General features: G+C 33.6%; 1 protein-coding gene across 1 annotated transcript in view; it reads left to right on the forward strand.

Moving 5' to 3' along the window:
* Positions 1-17,969, forward strand: part of MS3_00010211 (uncharacterized protein) — a gene marked incomplete at both ends in the record, with an annotated part of 57,956 nt that extends 39,987 nt beyond the window's left edge. The window contains 9 exons of the mRNA XM_051218572.1: positions 9,308-9,475; positions 9,759-9,936; positions 10,822-11,004; positions 12,639-12,802; positions 13,826-14,037; positions 15,467-15,593; positions 16,417-16,494; positions 16,893-17,099; positions 17,916-17,969. Of these exons, the coding sequence (XP_051075044.1) occupies positions 9,308-9,475; positions 9,759-9,936; positions 10,822-11,004; positions 12,639-12,802; positions 13,826-14,037; positions 15,467-15,593; positions 16,417-16,494; positions 16,893-17,099; positions 17,916-17,969 (1,371 nt within the window). The remainder of the gene's footprint in view (positions 1-9,307; positions 9,476-9,758; positions 9,937-10,821; positions 11,005-12,638; positions 12,803-13,825; positions 14,038-15,466; positions 15,594-16,416; positions 16,495-16,892; positions 17,100-17,915) is intronic.
* Between the last annotated feature and the right edge of the window lie 999 nt (positions 17,970-18,968).

Here is an 18,968-nt window from a genome sequence, read left to right on the forward strand (position 1 = left end):
TAACATTGTTGAATATATAAAATTCAATTATGTATAAGTGAATGATAGTAGGCTTAAATTGGAAATATAAACATATTTCTCTATGAATCCTACAAGTTGCTTAACTGTATCAAAGTTGTCATGGGATTGATTTTGAAAACTTAAAATAAATAGGAAATAATTTTATTGTAGTTAAGATTAATGTTATTCGTTAAGTTGATTATAGGATGCAAACATACATCTTTGTTTATGAATAAAACGATAATGAGTCACTCAGACTAGTGGTCATATTGCAACCTTTCCGATAAAATTCAATCAACACTAAGAAAGATTTGACATATATGATACTGGTCTCTACCCAGTGATCAATCAACTGATATAAAGTCACTAGACCACTGAGCCGGCATCCAACGGTGTTAATGTCTAACTTCAACCAATCCACGAAGTTGCGCCATCGTACACCATTGTCTTCAGTGAGTTGTTATCTCACAACAGATCGGTTGAACTCCACTGGTAACGGCTTCTCACTAGAACTACAGGAGTTTTTCTTGAAGTCAGTCACTAGTGAGCAGTTGATTATTATCAGAATGGGTTTTGTGGAGAGTTAGAAATTTCACAGGTTGAAATCATGAGTCAGTTGAAGCTAGATCACCATTGAAAACCTAGAAGCACTGGACGGCCGTTTCGTCCTAGTATGGGACTCCTCAGCAGTGCGCATCCACGATCCCGGCTCAGTGGTCTAATGGTCTACTGCTCGCGCGCGAGCAGTAGACCATTCGAGACCACTGGTGCGGGGTCGTGGATGCGCACTGCTGAGGAGTCCCATACTAGGACGAAACGGCCGTCCAGTGCTTCTAGGTTTTCAATGGTGATCTAGCTTCAACTGACTCATGATTTCAACCTGTGAAATTTCTAACTCTCCACAAAACCCATTCTGATAATAATCAACTGCTCACTAGTGACTGACTTCAAGAAGCATTTCCTGTAGTTCTAGTGAGAAGCCGTTACCAGTGGAGTTCAACCGATCTGTTGTGAGATAACAACTCACTGAAGACAATGGTGTACGATGGCGCAACTTCGTGGATTGGTTGAAGTTAGACATTAACACCGTTGGATGCCGGCTCAGTGGTCTAGTGGTTAAGTGCTCGCGCGCGAAGCCAGTAAGTGATATAAAGTCATATTTAGTATCGCATCCAGAATTTAGTAAATTAGCATGACTTTCTTCAATTTCAACATTAGTTAGTGTAACTATGACTATCTTGTTGAATAACATTCGTTACATCAACGTTCAATTTGTTTATCAGATCATAGTCTCAGTTAGATATAAAGTTGGCTCCTACTATGAACACATAACTACTACATGCTTTCACAAAAGTCAAAACTGAAAAGACCCTATTTAAATCAATCTATTCCTAATATTCTTCTAACCCAGTGAATATTAAGGTCGACATCAATTGACCGGCCAATATGATTCCCTACCACCCATTTTAAAAAAATTGTGGGGTGTGAATGAAAAATCTAGGTATCGTTGATTGGTGGACTTGTTTTGCAAGTGTGTGCTCAAGTGATAATGAACAAACATTTTGCTACCTTCACAATTGATTGATCACTGGGTGGTGATCAATGTCATGCTTGTCTAGTCCTTATTAGTGCAGATCGAATGCTATCGATCATGTTGCAATGTGGCCACCAGTCTAGGTGACTCGACACTGCGGGCACTATGTATTGAAATTTGGATGGTGGTTGGAGGTAGTCAACAGGAAACCCTGGACCCGGGTTTCGTGCTACTTGGCACTCGTCAGCAAGGTGTACCTGTAATCTTGAGGGAACCGGTGCTCCCTGGCGGATTCGATTTCGTGTCATCCAGCTTCACAGTGCTACAATGTGATTGTAGCAGTAATTAATAGTTAAAGAGGTGTGAAAATGAATACGGTGATATAATCAGTATATATGAATAACAATGAAGGCTTAGTTGACGATCAGACGTACTTCTTACGTACGCATAGTTCTGGTTTCAGGTACTTTTAATATAAAACCGGAATATGAAATTCTTGCATTTTGAATTCATGAAACAGCTAATATTCTTATTTCTTTTTACACCCACCTTTAGTCACATGAATCATTTCAATGATGATGGTTTCAACTTGTTTCATAAATAATTGCGTTTACTTCTCTATGAGCTTTAATCACATTAATCATAGTAATTATCTTATTATATTTATAGAGACTCACATACAATTGAATTGATTCTCATTTACCTCAGTTAAGCTGTTTTTGTTAACTTATTCAGTGGACAAAGTCATCCATACTATAACAACCTGTTGTACTTTTATTGTTATTGTACTTTTATGAAATATATGTGAATGAACATGTTTACAGCCTACGCATATATTCATTCTGCCAACTTCATTATTAGCTGCTTAATCTAATCGTTGACTCATCCATTTCCCTATATATATATATACGTACATTTACTCTGTACACACAGTATTAGATTAGTGTTCATTAGATTAGCGAATCTTGTCTAAGTTTTCTGAACCTTTATATCTAATGAACGTCGGAAACGAGTTTACTAATAAATGAGATACAATGGCTTATCAATGATTAATCTATAAGGCATACCTAAGTACGTTAGATATTAATGGAAAGAAATTGAGAAGACATTATGGAAATCAAATTGTGGGTGGCCCTGAAAACGGCCTTTACTCGTTCCCGTTTTAGTTTGTAATGGTGCCACAGATAGGACAGTGCACTGCTCGTACGTTCGGTGATGGGTCGTAGGCACAGAAGGTATGAAACATTGCTTCACAATGACAGAAAACCCAACCCACTGCATCACCTGTTTCACACGGCTGCTGCGCAAGATTACAGATGTCACATAGTCGGTTCTCTTCATCCTCTTCTTCATTTTGGATGAAGAAATACGATAGACAGTTCTCATCGTCCAATTCGTATTCGCAAAGCCCACCCAAGGATGTTATGTGAGCTTTCAATTTCCCGTAATCACCTATAGTGTACATTATGAATTGGCAAATTCCGTACCAGGAAGGTTCGCCTGCGAGAACACTTTGTACCGCAGATTACACACATCTTCATCATTAAGAAGTTTACCATAAGATTGGTATGCGAAATTCCTAATGTGGAAGGAAGCCGTACCAGATATGAGCAGTGGCCGCACAGTTTCAAACTCAGCATCCGTTAACCTGCGCATCCATGAATTACCTTGGTACCTCAGGGAATTGCACTCGTGATTATGATGCACATTCCCACGCACAGCAGTGCAGTACCCGTCTATAATCTTACAATACATGAAGGCCGGATATTGGGTGTTCATGGAAGCCCTTCGTGAACAAAATTATAATTACATTAACTAAATTACCTCCTACGTCTAATACGCTGTGACGAACCGCTAGATCTCATACGCCCATTTCTTCAACACACAAATTTAATATAGGAATTCTCATCTCTCACTACATAATGACTGTAAGTCAATCTTTCGAAAGTTGCGATAGCGGCCTTTAACGCTTCAAGCGATGGGAACGCAACGAGAAACAAGGTTGTCAAAAAGACTTCCTCCATTTCCGTGACGTAAGAAACACCAGTGGTTGTACTTGGCACGTTACTCTCCTCCATAATGACGATTCCAATGTACTTCGTCGACAAGTACTGATATTTTATAACAATTTTCAAGACATAAATAACCAATTAAAACGAATTTTACAACTAGCCATTTCATTGAACGAAACACGGGATGAAAAATATTGTAATTTGGGGGTGGAAAAAATTTTTCAGTGAGGCGTGGGGGGAATTTAAAAAAATTTCAAAAATTGCCGGGTAGATAATAAAAATCGAATATTAGGACACTAATCTGATGCAAGGTTGACATTAAGTGACCGGCCTATATGATTCATTACCACCCCTTTTAAAAAAATTGTGGGGTGTGAATGAAAAATTTAGGTATCGTTGATTGGTGGACTTGTTTTGCAAGTGTGTTCTCAAGTGATAATGAACAAACATTTTGTTACCTTTAATAATTTTGTGATTGGTCGTAAACTGTTCATCTTTGTAATCTGATTAGTTGAAATCGAAATCGCATCTGGAGCTGTGATTGGATGTCAGAATTTTCATTTTTTACATTTGAAATTTAATGATAATGAATAATTTTTTTTGTGTAATCTTAGTCTTGAAAAAAATTTAGACTTTTGAAGAAAAAGACACCAACTTAATTGCATTACCGTGCAATCCTACTGTTAGTGAATGTGTATTGGGATCAATTTTTGTTTTTCCGATGAAGTGTACCTTGAATTGAAGTCGTTAGTTATCTTAACACGAATAATTATATGTATCTCAGTAAAAGAAAGTTTTTTTGAAAAAGCAACTGAAAACCGGTTTGAATATTTGATCATAGTGATTACTGAATGAGGTCGGTAGTCAAATATTTAATACCAAATTAATAAACAAATTATCACCAAAGTGTGTGCATAGGTTTTATTGTAACACACGGTGTGTTAATGGGAAAAAGAAATCAACATATCAATAAATCATTATGATAACTTACTGGCTGCAATATTTATAATTCAGGTGAAGCAACCATAGACCATCATTTAATGAACTGACTTTGACAGTATATGAAATTAGTAATAAATTTTCCGAAATAGACACTTAATATTTAGTAAACGATTATTTTGTAAATGGTTATTCATAATGAGAATTAGACAACGTTAGAGTTGAATGTGGTTGATTTGGAAATCCATTGAAACGGTTCATTATTTTCACTTGTAAATTATTTGTAGTTCTGTATTTTAAAATTAATTATTTGGTCGTAATAAGAACTAGTGTGTTTAATCAGTCATGTGTGAATATTGTTAACCGCCGTAATATGAAACCTGAACTATATCTAGACATAACGAATGTAACCATTTTTGACAAGCATTTGAAATATCAGTTTCATGAAGTGTAAATGAACAAGCCTACGTCGTCTGACTGACTCAACAAATATCTATCGACTTTAAACGTATAAATATGAATAAGGTCAACTGTATCAATGAACATTTACAATGCTATTCTTATTTATTTTCCTTATTATTATTATTATTATTATTATGTCAATTGAAAAGATTCAATTCTTGTACTATGTATTTCATTGACACAAAATTTTTGCAGTTTCAATTTTCCTATAATGCTTAGTCACTTATTGTGACTGAACACTTTACTGCAAATCATCCCGACCTTTAGTGAATGACCTTTTTAATTTGTAAATATATATATCGTTACAGATGTAAACGTTAACCATTGTTAACATTACATTGTCAAATTCATAAATGTCATGCCTTATTTTTGGACTTTATAAAATATTAAAATTATGGACTAATAACTGTATAGTGTGATGATGAAGTTAATGAAAACGATTGTTTGCTAAATTATTTTTTATTTTTGAATATTTTAAGGGAATTTTTAACTGGTACAATGTGATTGTACCAGTAATAAATAGTTGAAGAGGTGTGCAAATGAATACGGTGATATAATCAGTAGTTATGAATAACAATGGAGGCTTAATTTACGATCAGAAGTACTTCTTACGTACGCATAGTTCTGGTACTTTTAATATAAAACCGGAATATGAAATTCTTGCATTTTGTATTCATGAAACAGCTAATATTCTTATTTCTTTTTACACTTACTATATGACCTTTTATCACATGAATCATTTCAATGATGATGGTTTCAACTTGTTTTCTAATGTCATTATTTTATTCATAAGGAAAACAATTTTCTTCATTATGTTTACTTCTCTATGAGCTTTAATCACATTTATCTTCGTCATGATAATCACTAATAAATGTTCTCAGAAACTTATTGACCTAATGAGCAAATTAGAATTTTCACTATATTGCAATATTCTTATTAAAATTGACTAAAATGTACTATTATTAGATAGTTTACAAAAGTGTTACTAAAACATGAACAGTAATCACATTATTTTAAATAAAAAAATTACTAGATTAGTCTTCATTAGATGACAAAATCTTGTCTAAGTTTTCTTAACCTTTATATCTAATAAACGTTAGAAACAAGTTTACGAATACATGAGCGATAATCGCTTTTCCATTATTAATCTCTAAGGGATATCTGAATTCATGAGACATTAATAAGTGCTTAATCACTTGACCTTTGCCGCGGAAAAGTAGTAGATAAAAAATAATGGAAATCAAATTGTGGGTGGCCCTCAAAAGGGCCTTCACTCGTTCTCGCGGTCGGACGTCGTCACTATTAGTTTGTAATGGCGCCACAGATAGGACAGTGCACTGCTCGTACGTTCGGCGATGGGTCGTAGGCACAGAAGGTATGAAACATTGCTTCACATCTACAGAAAACCCAACCAACCGCATCACCGGTTTCACACGGAGGCTGCGCAAGATTACAGATGTCGCAGAGTCGATTCTCGTCATCCTCTTCTTCATTTTCTATGTCCCGTTCAGTTAACTCTTCGGAGTTAATAGAAATTACTTCCTCCTCATCGTTACTGAGCGTTTCATCCAAATCAACAGTTCCTCGTTGCATGAACGGCACTGCTACGTTAGTCGAGGTTCTTGAAAGGGTGTACGAATGCTGTTCTCCATGCAAGTTTACTGATGTTCTTGGTAGTCTACCGTGAACTATGAAGTCATGAAGTGAACTGCATCACTATTACTGTGTGTGCAGTAAGCCAATATGTGACGGCATGGTAATCCGTTTTCAATGAAGAATGAACACGAGCACCAGCTAGTATCGACGTGTACGTAGTACGTCCCCGTGGCGTCCATAGCGGTGAATAAATCTTCCGACAATGCAGACTACGTTATAGGAATGCGAAGGTGTCGCTTCAGTAGTTGACAGGCAACTGGTGTCAGTCGTTCCCCCGACAATCCATTGAATATTTATGTAATCTTGCTTCCATCCAATATCCAGTACGAAGCAACACATTGAAAATGGATCTGAGAACCGGTGTTTTTCGATTAAGGTGATACATCTTCAAGACTCGGTGACTGGTCTCGACGAAGTTCGTATTGTTCAGTTCAAAGAGAGTGGATGGCGGTCGAAAAGCAGTGGACCATTTGTGTTTCCATGGTAGAAGGTGGTCTCTGACGTATCTGCCAAACGTCCCGTCCGACATTTCGATTAACGAAAGTACGTTGTTAAAACAACAAAATCATGTTATGTAGATTTTGATTTACCTTTCAACCGTTCGAGTGAGCATGAGGCGAAAGAACAGTTGTACAATTTCTGATCGCACCCTCTACAATAACGGTTACTGGGTTAATGTTAATGAACGAAACACTTACCCTCTTTATCACATTTCGAACAAGGTGTACGCGACACAGAATATGGTGTGCATCCGGATACACCTGCGTAATAGCAGCAGCAATTGCAGGTGAATCATCGGTCACAATGCCTACCAGCTGTCGACTGTTGGTACACCGTTGGAAAAAACGCAGGAATGCAGAAATGAATGTTGACGTTTCGCGACTTAAAAGGCAATGCACATGGGTATTGCCTTAAAATTCATATCCAGGGCAACGACTTGATATAAATGGACGTTCTCGTTATTCGTTTTGTACGTCCCGTCAAAACCAATTACGTCACAAAAGTGACCGGCCAAATTCACTTGCTCAGCAGTCATGAAGAAGAAATACGATAGACAGTTCTCATCGTCCAATTCGTATTCGTAAAGCCCACCCAAGGATGTTATGTGAGCTTTCAATTTCCCGTAATCACCTATAGTGTACATTATGAATTGGCAAATTCCGTACCAGGAAGGTTCGCGTGTGAGAACACTTTGTACCGCATATTACAGACATCTTGGTCGGTCAGACATTTCCCATAAGATTGGTAAGCAAAATTCTTTATGTGGAATGCAGCGGTACCGGAAATCAGCAGCGGTCTCACAGTTTCAAACTCCCCATCCGTTAACCTGCGCACCCATGAATTACCTTGGTACCTCAGGGAATTGCACTCGTGATTGTGATGTACATTCCCACGTACAACAGTCCAATAGCCGTCTATAATCTTACAAAACATAAAGGCCGGACATTGGGTGTTCATAGAAGCCCTTCGTTAAAAAAATTATAAAACAATTTACCAAATTACCTCCTCCGTCCAATACGTTGTGACGAACCGCGAGATCTTATACGCCCATTTCGCCAACACACAAATTTAATGTACGATTTTTGATCTCTGCCAATATGCGACTCTCTCACATAATGACTGTAAGTCGATCTTTCAAAATTTGTGATAGTGGTCTTTAACGCTTCAACCGATGGAAACGCAACCAGAAACAAGGTAGTCAAAAAGACTTCCTCCATTTCCGTTACGTGAGAAACACCAGCGCTTGTACTCAGCACGTTACCCTGCTCCATAATGACGATTGAAATTGTGCTTCGTCGACAAGTACTGATAATTTATAACAATTTTCAAGACATAATTAACCAATTAAATCTAATTTTTGAAACTAGCCATTTCATTGGACGAAACACGGGATGAAAAATATTGTAATTTGGGGGTGGAAAATTTTTTTAAAAAAAAATGGCCGGTCGGACAATATTATTCCTGATGCAATGAATCAGTTAAGCAACAAAAGTTGAAATAATGTATCGGTTTGATTTTTTAAAAAATATTACGGCAAATCTGTAGAACATAAGCCTATAAAAGTAGTGGATTTGTCCATTCTAATAGCCCTCTTTTGTGGTCAGTAATCCTGTTTGATCAATTTATTCTCTTATTTATGCTGAATGGTTTATGAGCAGTTGATACTAACTCATTCAGATACTACCGTATAATGATTATTTCACGGATAGATATCAAAGGCTTTAAAAGCTATTCGCTATTAGTTTGTGGTTATCATCTTGGAATCAGGCAACCGCTCAAACAATTTGATCAAATTATATCTTGTGTTCACTTTAAACATCTTAAATCCCATGAAGAAGAAACGTTTTAGTACACAATACACTGGAAGTAACACATGAAATCGGACCGTGGTGGATCGATTTATATATTACCGAAGATCCTTATGAAAATGAAAGCTGTGATTAAACTACCGACCATCAATTAAATTTTTGCATTGAACACTGGTGATCATAGAATAACTGAAGGTTTAAATTAGAAATTATAAACCAAATTAGGTTGAAAAGGATTTGAAAATGTGTCATTGATAATCCAATCAAAAACAGTGAAGCATATACATAATTTAATGTTTTACGATGAACATAATTCATTAAATGGTAAATATATTCTATACAGTCTTTGATTATATCCTGTTTATTTCTACATTTGATTCTTTACTTTATCACAGGGTCTACTTAATATTGGTGGGCATCAACTTAGATTAAGATGTGAAGTACCGAAACCAATATCTCAGAACATGAATAATAATGAAATATTTTATCAAGAAGATTCATTAAATAATGCACCTTATATACATTGTTCAACAATTCTTGTTCGTCTCTTACCTTATACAAAGGTAATCAGTAACCTATATTTTTCTCACAATTCATTTTGTTTTGAATATTACCTGTTTTCTCTTAGAATTAAATATCCCATTGCTAATGATAGTACCAGTTAACTTATAGTTAAATATTTGAGGATATGTATGTAAATATGGGTAATGTTCACAGTTCAATTCGTAAGTTATTTTGTAGATTTTGAATAATAAAACCTCAGAAGGGTAAACTAATTCACAGTGTATGTAAAGAACAATGTACTGTCCTTAATAATTTTTCTGAAAAATATTTTATGTATTTTAGAAGCCTTTACCTCAACCGGAATACAGATTTAGATCATATCGTTCAGCTGAATCGACTCCAACAAATTTTGAATGGGTTGTATATCGTCAATTCCAGTCCGATGAAAATAGGAAAACAGACATACACAGTATGGTGAAAATGATTTTACGGCGTGAGGGTGAATTCGACAAATCTTCAGGTAAATATAAATAATTAAATAATAATCTCTGATCACTGGTTAATTAGAAAAGGTGTGCTCCATCAATCCATCTTAAATACTCATATAATAAACCGAATAATTTATTGTTGCTATGTCTGTGTCCCGTAACCGTTGGCACTGCTATGCATGTGTTACTCTTAACATATAGGTATCGGCTCTGTTGCACCGCTGTCATACTGTAGTGAATGAGAACACAAGTGGGTACAACCGAATAAGCTTAAACACAAAACTACAGAATATCTTAGTAAAATCTGAGAACCATACAGTAAATACTTCATTTGAAAAATGTCAATCTATTGTCTCAAACTTGACTGTTCCTTTTGCAAATATCAGTTAATCGTCTTACACTAAATTATTCTTTCGTTTCCACACTAATCGTTTTTTTATTTTCGTCGATCTTTTCTTCGATCATTTTAACCTTCTGCCGCCAGACATTTCAATTTCGATTGATGACCGATACTGGTTATATCAATCGACATCAGTAGCACACGCCACAATACTGATTATACCTGGGAAACGGGATCTACTGTAACTCCCATGACTTGAAATGAGAACATAAAAGTTAGTACAAGATTGATCGACTCTCCATAAGACAACTTCATAACAAGTTGTCATTTGAAATATCTAAAAAGATTGTTACTTATGTAAAATTTGAAATGTAAGCACATGACACCATGTTCACAAGAATATTTGTTTAGATAGTTATAACATTTAAAAACATTTCTGGTTGACTTATAGAATTAGCTAAATTGTTCAGTCTATGTTCACACGCCTTCAATAATGTTTACAATAATGATCAATTTATAGAAAACTAGAGATACTTTCCAGTGTTTTTTTCTTTTTTGATAACTTCAAATTATCTAGAACAAAATGACTTCTTAACTCCTGATTATCTATTTCGTTACACACTTCAACGAATGTCAATTAAAAGAAATACAACTACAAATGGTATACCAAACCAAATGATTTCAGCGTTTCCATTTTTTTATCGTGTAAATGACGGTTTTCTGTTAAGTTTAAAGGACGCTAAGGGTTTGACAGTAAAAGGTAAGCAGTAGACTTATTTTATGTTCAATTAAAATTAAGAGTATATCTATGTTCTGGAAAAGAATCTAAGTAATCTAACTTGAGAATAATCTCGTGACACTTTTTCATTTTACATGAGACAGAAGCTTAACACAGTTTCTCCATAGTTTATATCACGAACTAATCTTAGTTAGACTACCATTGAATACCTGGAAGCATTGGACGATTGTCTTGTCCTAGTATGGGACTCTTTGATGACCCCGCATTTATATATCCATGGAATATTTGTGGAAATTAAATATCTTCAATGGTTTGTCTAGTTGTTTAGTAATAGCTTCATTAAGGGAGATATTCATAACAATTGTTAATATTGGGATGAATTGAGTTCGTTTAATTTTGTGTAAGACACATAAAACAATTTATTGCATTAATGGTGACTAATAATAATTAATTTCCTAAACCACACAACGTAATCATATGTGGTGTGAAACTATGGTCAGGAGCATAATACTAACCGTTTATATGATTAAAGTGAAAGAAATATATAGCAACGAATTGGGATTGTCGATGTATTGCGTGAGAAATAAGTGAAGATGCACGCTGGTATGAATGGATCCATTTAAAATGTAAATCATTAATTCAACAAATGAACCTCTTTCAAAGAGTTCTTGCTCGAATCCGCACAACTTCGCATACATGAATATATACGTCTGTAAGCAAATGGTGCTTGTAGTAGGTTTGTATCTTCCCATTGTTGATGTTAACAACTGCAACTCATTATTCTCTTTTAGGGTATGTGAAGCTTTAGTTAATTGTTCTGATATCCAACTAACTGATCAACACAATCTGATATATCCGGACGAGAAATATGAATGCTAACTGTTGGGATCTATCTATGGACTAACATTATACATTTATTTTTATTGCATGATTGTTGAATAACTAAACTATGCATATTCATGTTCCTCTAATTATAAGCTTTATTTTGACCCATAGATTATTATCATAAGATTTACTGTCCGTAAGTTATGTCCAGTCTATTAGTTACAGTCTCCCACATTCACAGCCACTTTTGACTAGATCTTGTACAACTGTTATTAGCTATTTTATGGTGTGATGTGGTCTCTTTGGTTTGTATATAAACCCAGTATGTTTAAAATACGTGATTCATGCAGCGGAGGCTGAGATTGGTGTTCTGGACTCAACAGGCAGGGCGAGGCAGAAAAAAGAACCGATAAGGATTATAGATTGCTCTTACGGGTTTATACGTCATAGGTTCGGTCGATAAGTTACTGTTCTCTAATTGGCGGTATCATTAAGTTATATACTAATAGGAAACAAGTTATAATGGTTATGTCATTCAACTGTCTAAAATGAATTTTAAAAATCCTCTATTGAAAACAATTAAGTTAAATGAATTGGTCTGAATGACTTTCATGACTATTTAGGCTGCTCCATGAATGCCAAATATAAACTTAAGTTGACATTAAGAACATACATTGATGACACAAAACAATAATCAAACTCATGTAAAGAGTTCAAATTCACAGACTGACACTATTCAATATATTTATTATCACTAAACTTATGTTTATTTTATACATGTATATATTCAAGTTTAGTACACCAATATCCGTTACCATTATTTCATTTAGAAGGAGATTATATTTTTGGGTTGGCTAAAGTTATACGAAGCTCTGATACTAGTCTTATGCCAGTTAACAAATTTTATGGTTTTGGCAATGATGATGACTTATTATTCGACAGATTTGATTCAACAATGTCTCTTGAAAATCCTAAATGGGAAGACGCGCCTCAAGTAAGTATGTAATAACTTCATATAAGCCTACGTAAATTTATTCTTGTTTGAATAGTATATGATAAATATGTCACGTTGATTTGATACTTATTCTAAAAATTAATTGAGACCATCTACCCATCTACATTTCTTTTAATTGAGCTCGTCAATGTGTGCTTGTCTGCACCTATCTTGCAAAACTCTTATCCATTGCTCATTAAAAATATATATACTAAGACAAATCCGTTCAGTGATTTGTCTAGTGATCAATCCATGCTGCCTTCATACATACATTCTTTCCTTTTCTCATGTATGAAATATATACATCCTCAACACGTTTTTTATCAGACTTTTAAATATCGCCTTGTTTAAGTGTGATTATATGAGAAGTGAATTGGAATGTATGTTCCTTTGTAGCCAGATGCGCTGTCATATGTATCACATCATTTCTCGTATTCTTTATTTATAGTTGAGTGAAACATTGAAACAGTATGTAAAATTATGTCAAGAATAATTATTAAAATAGGAGATGAATTAGTCATAAAACAAAACTATTTTACATAAGTGACAGCTAAAAGTAAAGAACATACTGTTTTGATAACTATTTGGACCCTAATTTTATAGTTGTAAACATCATTAATATAATTCAGAATATAAATGTAAACGCTTTGAAAGGATTCTTCTGTGATATACATCAGAAACATGGTGTTTCTTATCCATCACGAATTAAACACTTAAAAAAGTATATCATGGACAAAGCTAAAGAGTCATAAAAAGTGATAAGAAGAAACACTGACAAGTAATGGATTACAATCAAAAGAGTTAAGGATGAATGGAAAAAATATTATGTCAGGGTCATTCTCACAATTAAGAGTGAATTAGAGAGGAGTAAAACAGAGTAGAGATAAACAAGAAAATAGAGTTCGGTATTCGCGATACGCATTTAGGTTGACAAGTAAATTACAGAATTAAATATTGTATCTGAAATTTATAATTGATTTTCCTAAACTCCCCTATCGTAATTTTCTCACTTTGATTTTTTAGCTTACTAAACCATACTACGACTCGAATGCGTTACTAATCATACAGATATTTAGAGTGCCTTTAGTATTCACTATTGGTGGATCAATAAGTATAACCAAATCAGGCAACTGGTTCATTCCACAACTGGTTTCTCGAAAACCGAACAAACGACAAATCACTAAATTACAAAAAATACACTTGATTGGTTGGTCGTTCTTGCGTCTATTTGATTGGTAAATAAATATCCTATACTATTTAGTCATTACTCATTGTACATTTCGTTTTTTAAATAGTGAAGATTTACAGCTCCACTGTATGATTTTAATGTTGTATCGTCTTCTGAGCTGTATATTTGAATTGTGAAGCCCTTACTATTTTGCTGAACTACATCATCAGCATAAATTTTAGGTAGAAGGAAAGTATTCGAATTTCTTCACATATGACTGACAGCTTATTCTATCGACCTTCAACTTGATTGGTTATTGTTGAACTTTAACCTGCCGTTGTCTACATTCATAATTGAGAATATTTTTCTTCCGTTATGTTTTGTTATAATTTGAAAGTAATGATAAAGATGAAATCTTGGATTTTAAACAGCTCAATACATTTCCAATAACAGAATTTCAGTTGTTGGCGTAACTCAGTCTACTTAACGATAAAAAATAAGGAATTAAAAATAAGAATTTGGAATTGTGAAATAAGACAAAGACGATATGGGTTGAAAACGACTGTTTGTCAGAAGTAGGCCTACTTGGGTCAACGTTTCAACTACGATCGATTTTTTATATTCCAGCAGTTAAAAATTAGTATTTTAAGCAAACTCATAGTCTGAACATTAAGACAAGAAATATATATAAAGAAGCATCATTGTACTATAACTATTCCTATAAATGTATTGTTAATTTGATAGAAACAGGAAGAAAAATAACTTTAGTAGTAGGTAATCCGACAATTAACATCTGCGAAGTGATTGTATAGTAGGTTGAAGCAGAAACTTAGGAAATAACTGAGACTGAAACTGATATCTGTTATGACTTAACACAAGGAAAAATACGAACATTGTTGCAAGATAAGGATCTATTTCACCGTCCAAAATAAAAAATCTCCCCATTTTCTTAATTAGGAAATTCGCTCATTTACAACTTGAATTGATTATTCGTTATTGAAAAGCACAGGGAATTAACGCAAAACAAAAGTTGGGGTGAACTGATGCAAATGAAATATCACACTCAAATAATGTAAATTTAATTGTTATACAGATGAATTGTTACACTAAGCAAAAATGGTATGATCTCATACTTGATCCCTTCCCAATAGATTGTAAAGATGCTTAAACAGAAATCTGAACCTATATAAGATTATTGTCCAAAAGGTACATAGACTTAGTTGGCAACCTGAAATTCAGAAGACATTTAAATCTATGTAATTTGATGAGACATCAAATTAAATTACGAATACTTATTTTCAGAATATAACTTTTAATGTTTGCAGTGTATAAAACATCGTTCAGTGTTTTCAGGTTTACCATAGTGATCTAGCTTTAACTGACTCATGAATTCAACTATTAAATTACTATAATATTCACAAAACCCGTTACTGATGCTAATCTCACTGTTAAAAAAACCTATTTTTTATTGGGATTAAATTGCTTAATATTTTCAGGGGATTTTTACGTAATGGAACGCATAAACTTTGTCTTCTTAAACCTCCAATTCGTTTACGAACATTAGATAAAATACAAAATAAAGATGAAGAAAAGTCAATCATGCTAAGATCAGATAGTTTTCTGGTAAGTGTTTGGAATTTATGATTATTAATATGAAGAATATAATACAAAGTGTATGTTTAATATATATCATCAGTTACTAACTGAGAAATAGTATCAATTATGTGGTGTTAGAAGTCTATAATTCATTCAAATTCACCAAAATTATGTAGTCACACCATGGATCGATTACTTGCTTTGCTCATGGCCATTGAGTGATCGGATTTCTTTGACTGGAAACAGTTTTTTGTCGAATTAAATTTAATATGTAGTTGAACTGCCAGATAACAATAACCACCTGGACACCACTGTTAACCGTAAACCAGATGTAATAAAACTTACAAATACAAGATGGTATTAGGCCAATCCTTTCGGGACGCACATATGCTAATAGAAGCTGACTAAGGGTAGTGTTTAATATCAACAACCAGAAATCTCAGAACCTTACGTACATAAATCCATACCCGTTAAATGAGGTGTTTATTAGGTAATGTGGTGCAGTTTTTCGTGAGATACTGGGTTCAATTCTTGGTTTTAATGTCACCGTTGAGATTCAAGTACATGGTTACCAGTACAGAACAAAACGTATATCCTTGGCTCCATTTCTAGTCACGAGCCAAATATAGTGATACTGGATAGTTTAAAAATGATATTACAAGGTGAATATTAAAAGTAGGGTAGTCAACCTTATCTTCATACCTAAGCAGACTTTCTAGAATTTTTCAATGAATAGAGAATACACTTTCAAATCAGTAGTAAGCAAAGATGAAACTCCTAAATCAAAATTTAGGCAGAATTTGATCAAATTTTAGTCGTGAATTTATATTGGTTTATTGTTTTTTCTTAGGAAAACGCAAGTCTCACTATACACTTACAAAGTGCTCGCTTTCTAGATTTTATTGAAGAATTAAAAATAGATCAGCAGGTAAGTTTATAATAGAAGGGGAAATTGGGTACAAAATAGATTCTCCATGTTACCTTTTTTTTGAAAATAAATTTAAATCCTTTTTCTATTCTCTAATTATCATCACCATACACTTTGAACTGAACAAAGATTAATTGAAACAATTATAATATTGGTTATTAAGAAATAATGAGATTGTTCTAGTTGATCCGTGATCACGGATACCTACGCATGAAAGTCTCAACCTTTAAACTTAGACTTCACTAACATTTATTTAACGGATAAATTTATTGACCAAACCTTTCGTTAATAATATGGTTATTATTGTAAATTTGTTTACCTTATACTAAAAAGCGCATACATACTGCACAATTAGTCGTTTTGTAACTGTTCATGTATGTTTACTTTTGATTGCTCAGCCATATTATTCTCATATTCCAAACGACGAACATGGTACAGTAGATGAATATGAAAATGTTAATCAACAAATGAAAGAGTCTAGCAGGACTAACTTAGGTTCCATGGCAGAATTCAGAGCTAAATCTGATACGAATTGGCTTCAACAAGGAGAAATTGGAAGTGAAAAACTTTACACAGAAATTCATGAGTTCCTCAAGAATCAAGTGGTAAGTTGGTACTACAAAATATTAAGTTATTGAAGAGATTAACTAATTGTGAATTATACTCCATGATTTGATGAGAAGAAATATAGGCCAGTTTGGATTTGGTGAATTTTAATGTTGTATCGTAAAAACACACTGAAATACACACTGGCTAAGTTAAGACAGAATTAATTAAATTAGGTAATAAGCCAGCAGAGTTTGAGTAGTTATTAATTTACAAATTTATCTGATAATTTACGCCAACAAATTATGTATTCCACGGCTGTATTAAATTTTAGACCGGTGACTGTGTAATGTGTAGAGTTCTATGAACTAAGTAAGTGACAATGAAGGTGCAGTATTGTAAAACTAATTAAATAACAGAAACTTAAGGTATGAACAAGAAGAGAGAATACGTACAAGAGGTTAATATTAGCTATTTCATGACTGATAATTGAATTATTGTGCTTCTTTTAGACACTGAAATCTCGGTATTTTTATCCGTATGGTTAGTTCTACTTTTTATGGGAGCTTTAAAGCTTTAGTCAAGTTTCTAATAACATAACAGATTGCTTCAGATTGATGATAAATGTTCTCCCTATGATAAGGTTAAACTATGGAGTGAATATTCAGCAAGTCATATGAAAGCACAAGACCAACCGTTTTCAGATTTCATAACTTATCACTCTACTAGTTGAGAGAGCTCAAATAAATCATGTTTATGTAATCTTCTGAAAAATATTAAAAGTCAGCTACTTTTTCTTTCAGTCATGAGAATTTTTATTATCGTCTAGTATTCTGTTATAATTGCAAAAAACATCTTACACTTATCTCTTATAGGCAAATTGTTCATCAAAAAAAGAATACATGCCATTATTTTTTTCTCGGCTATAATTATAATGAATACAATGAAATCTGATCATTAAATGTATTATCAATAACATATGTAATATGAATAAAATACATTGAATAAATTACTATATATAAAAGCCAACCGCTTTTGATATTGTAATAAGTTTTGAAAAACTTTAGATCCTTGATTATAGTATCAGTCAAGTATTCAGACGAAATGACCATAATTTATGGACAAATCAATGATATTAAGGATAGCAAGTTTCCCAATTATGCGCAAACTTCATTCATCCATGTATTCGAACAGCATTTTGGAGTTATAGCTTATGTCAGTTCGTGATGAATAACCTTGTTTTAATTCTTCATCCTATTATTCCTAAAACAAATTTATAACCCTTTTGTTACCGTAATAAGTAGGTGAGCTGTATCAAGGTCACTTTAGCATCGCTCAAGGGTCGTCCATACATTACAGTCTCCCAACTAAATGTTTAGACAAATACTAATAGTCCAGTTTAGCAGAGTTTTATTTTAATAGTTTAACTAATTAAAAATTTTCGAAGACACGGTTCAGTGTAAAAAAAAACACCAAGGACGAATACAACTGTGGAGTCTAGACACGGAACGAAATAGTTATTTAGCTTGTCCGAGTTACCAATGACATTTCGACTGACAAAAAAACAGCGCACAAAGAATGGAGTAAATTTATTTAGTTTGATGTGTTTTATTAAACTCGCAAGAAACCAATGACGCAAATGAATCAAAGGTCACTATTGCTGTGTCATGAAGTATCGGTGTTGTGTTGAGTACATCATTAAAAAGTACTTTCTACATAACCTAACGTTTACCATAATTACAAGTTATGTCAGGAATAATGAAGCGTTTGTAATTACTACAGTTATATTTGATGAACAATATTAATCCATTTTGACGTTTAAACAATTGGATTTCCAATCTTCAAATTATGTTAGATAAAGATGTCAAAATTTATGAGGCTTTTAAAAACAACAACTAGATTTACTAGTAACCGAATAGGACTGAACA

Source organism: Schistosoma haematobium, chromosome 1 (assembly GCF_000699445.3).
Source record: "Schistosoma haematobium chromosome 1, whole genome shotgun sequence".
Taxonomy (NCBI): Eukaryota; Metazoa; Platyhelminthes; class Trematoda; order Strigeidida; family Schistosomatidae; genus Schistosoma; species Schistosoma haematobium.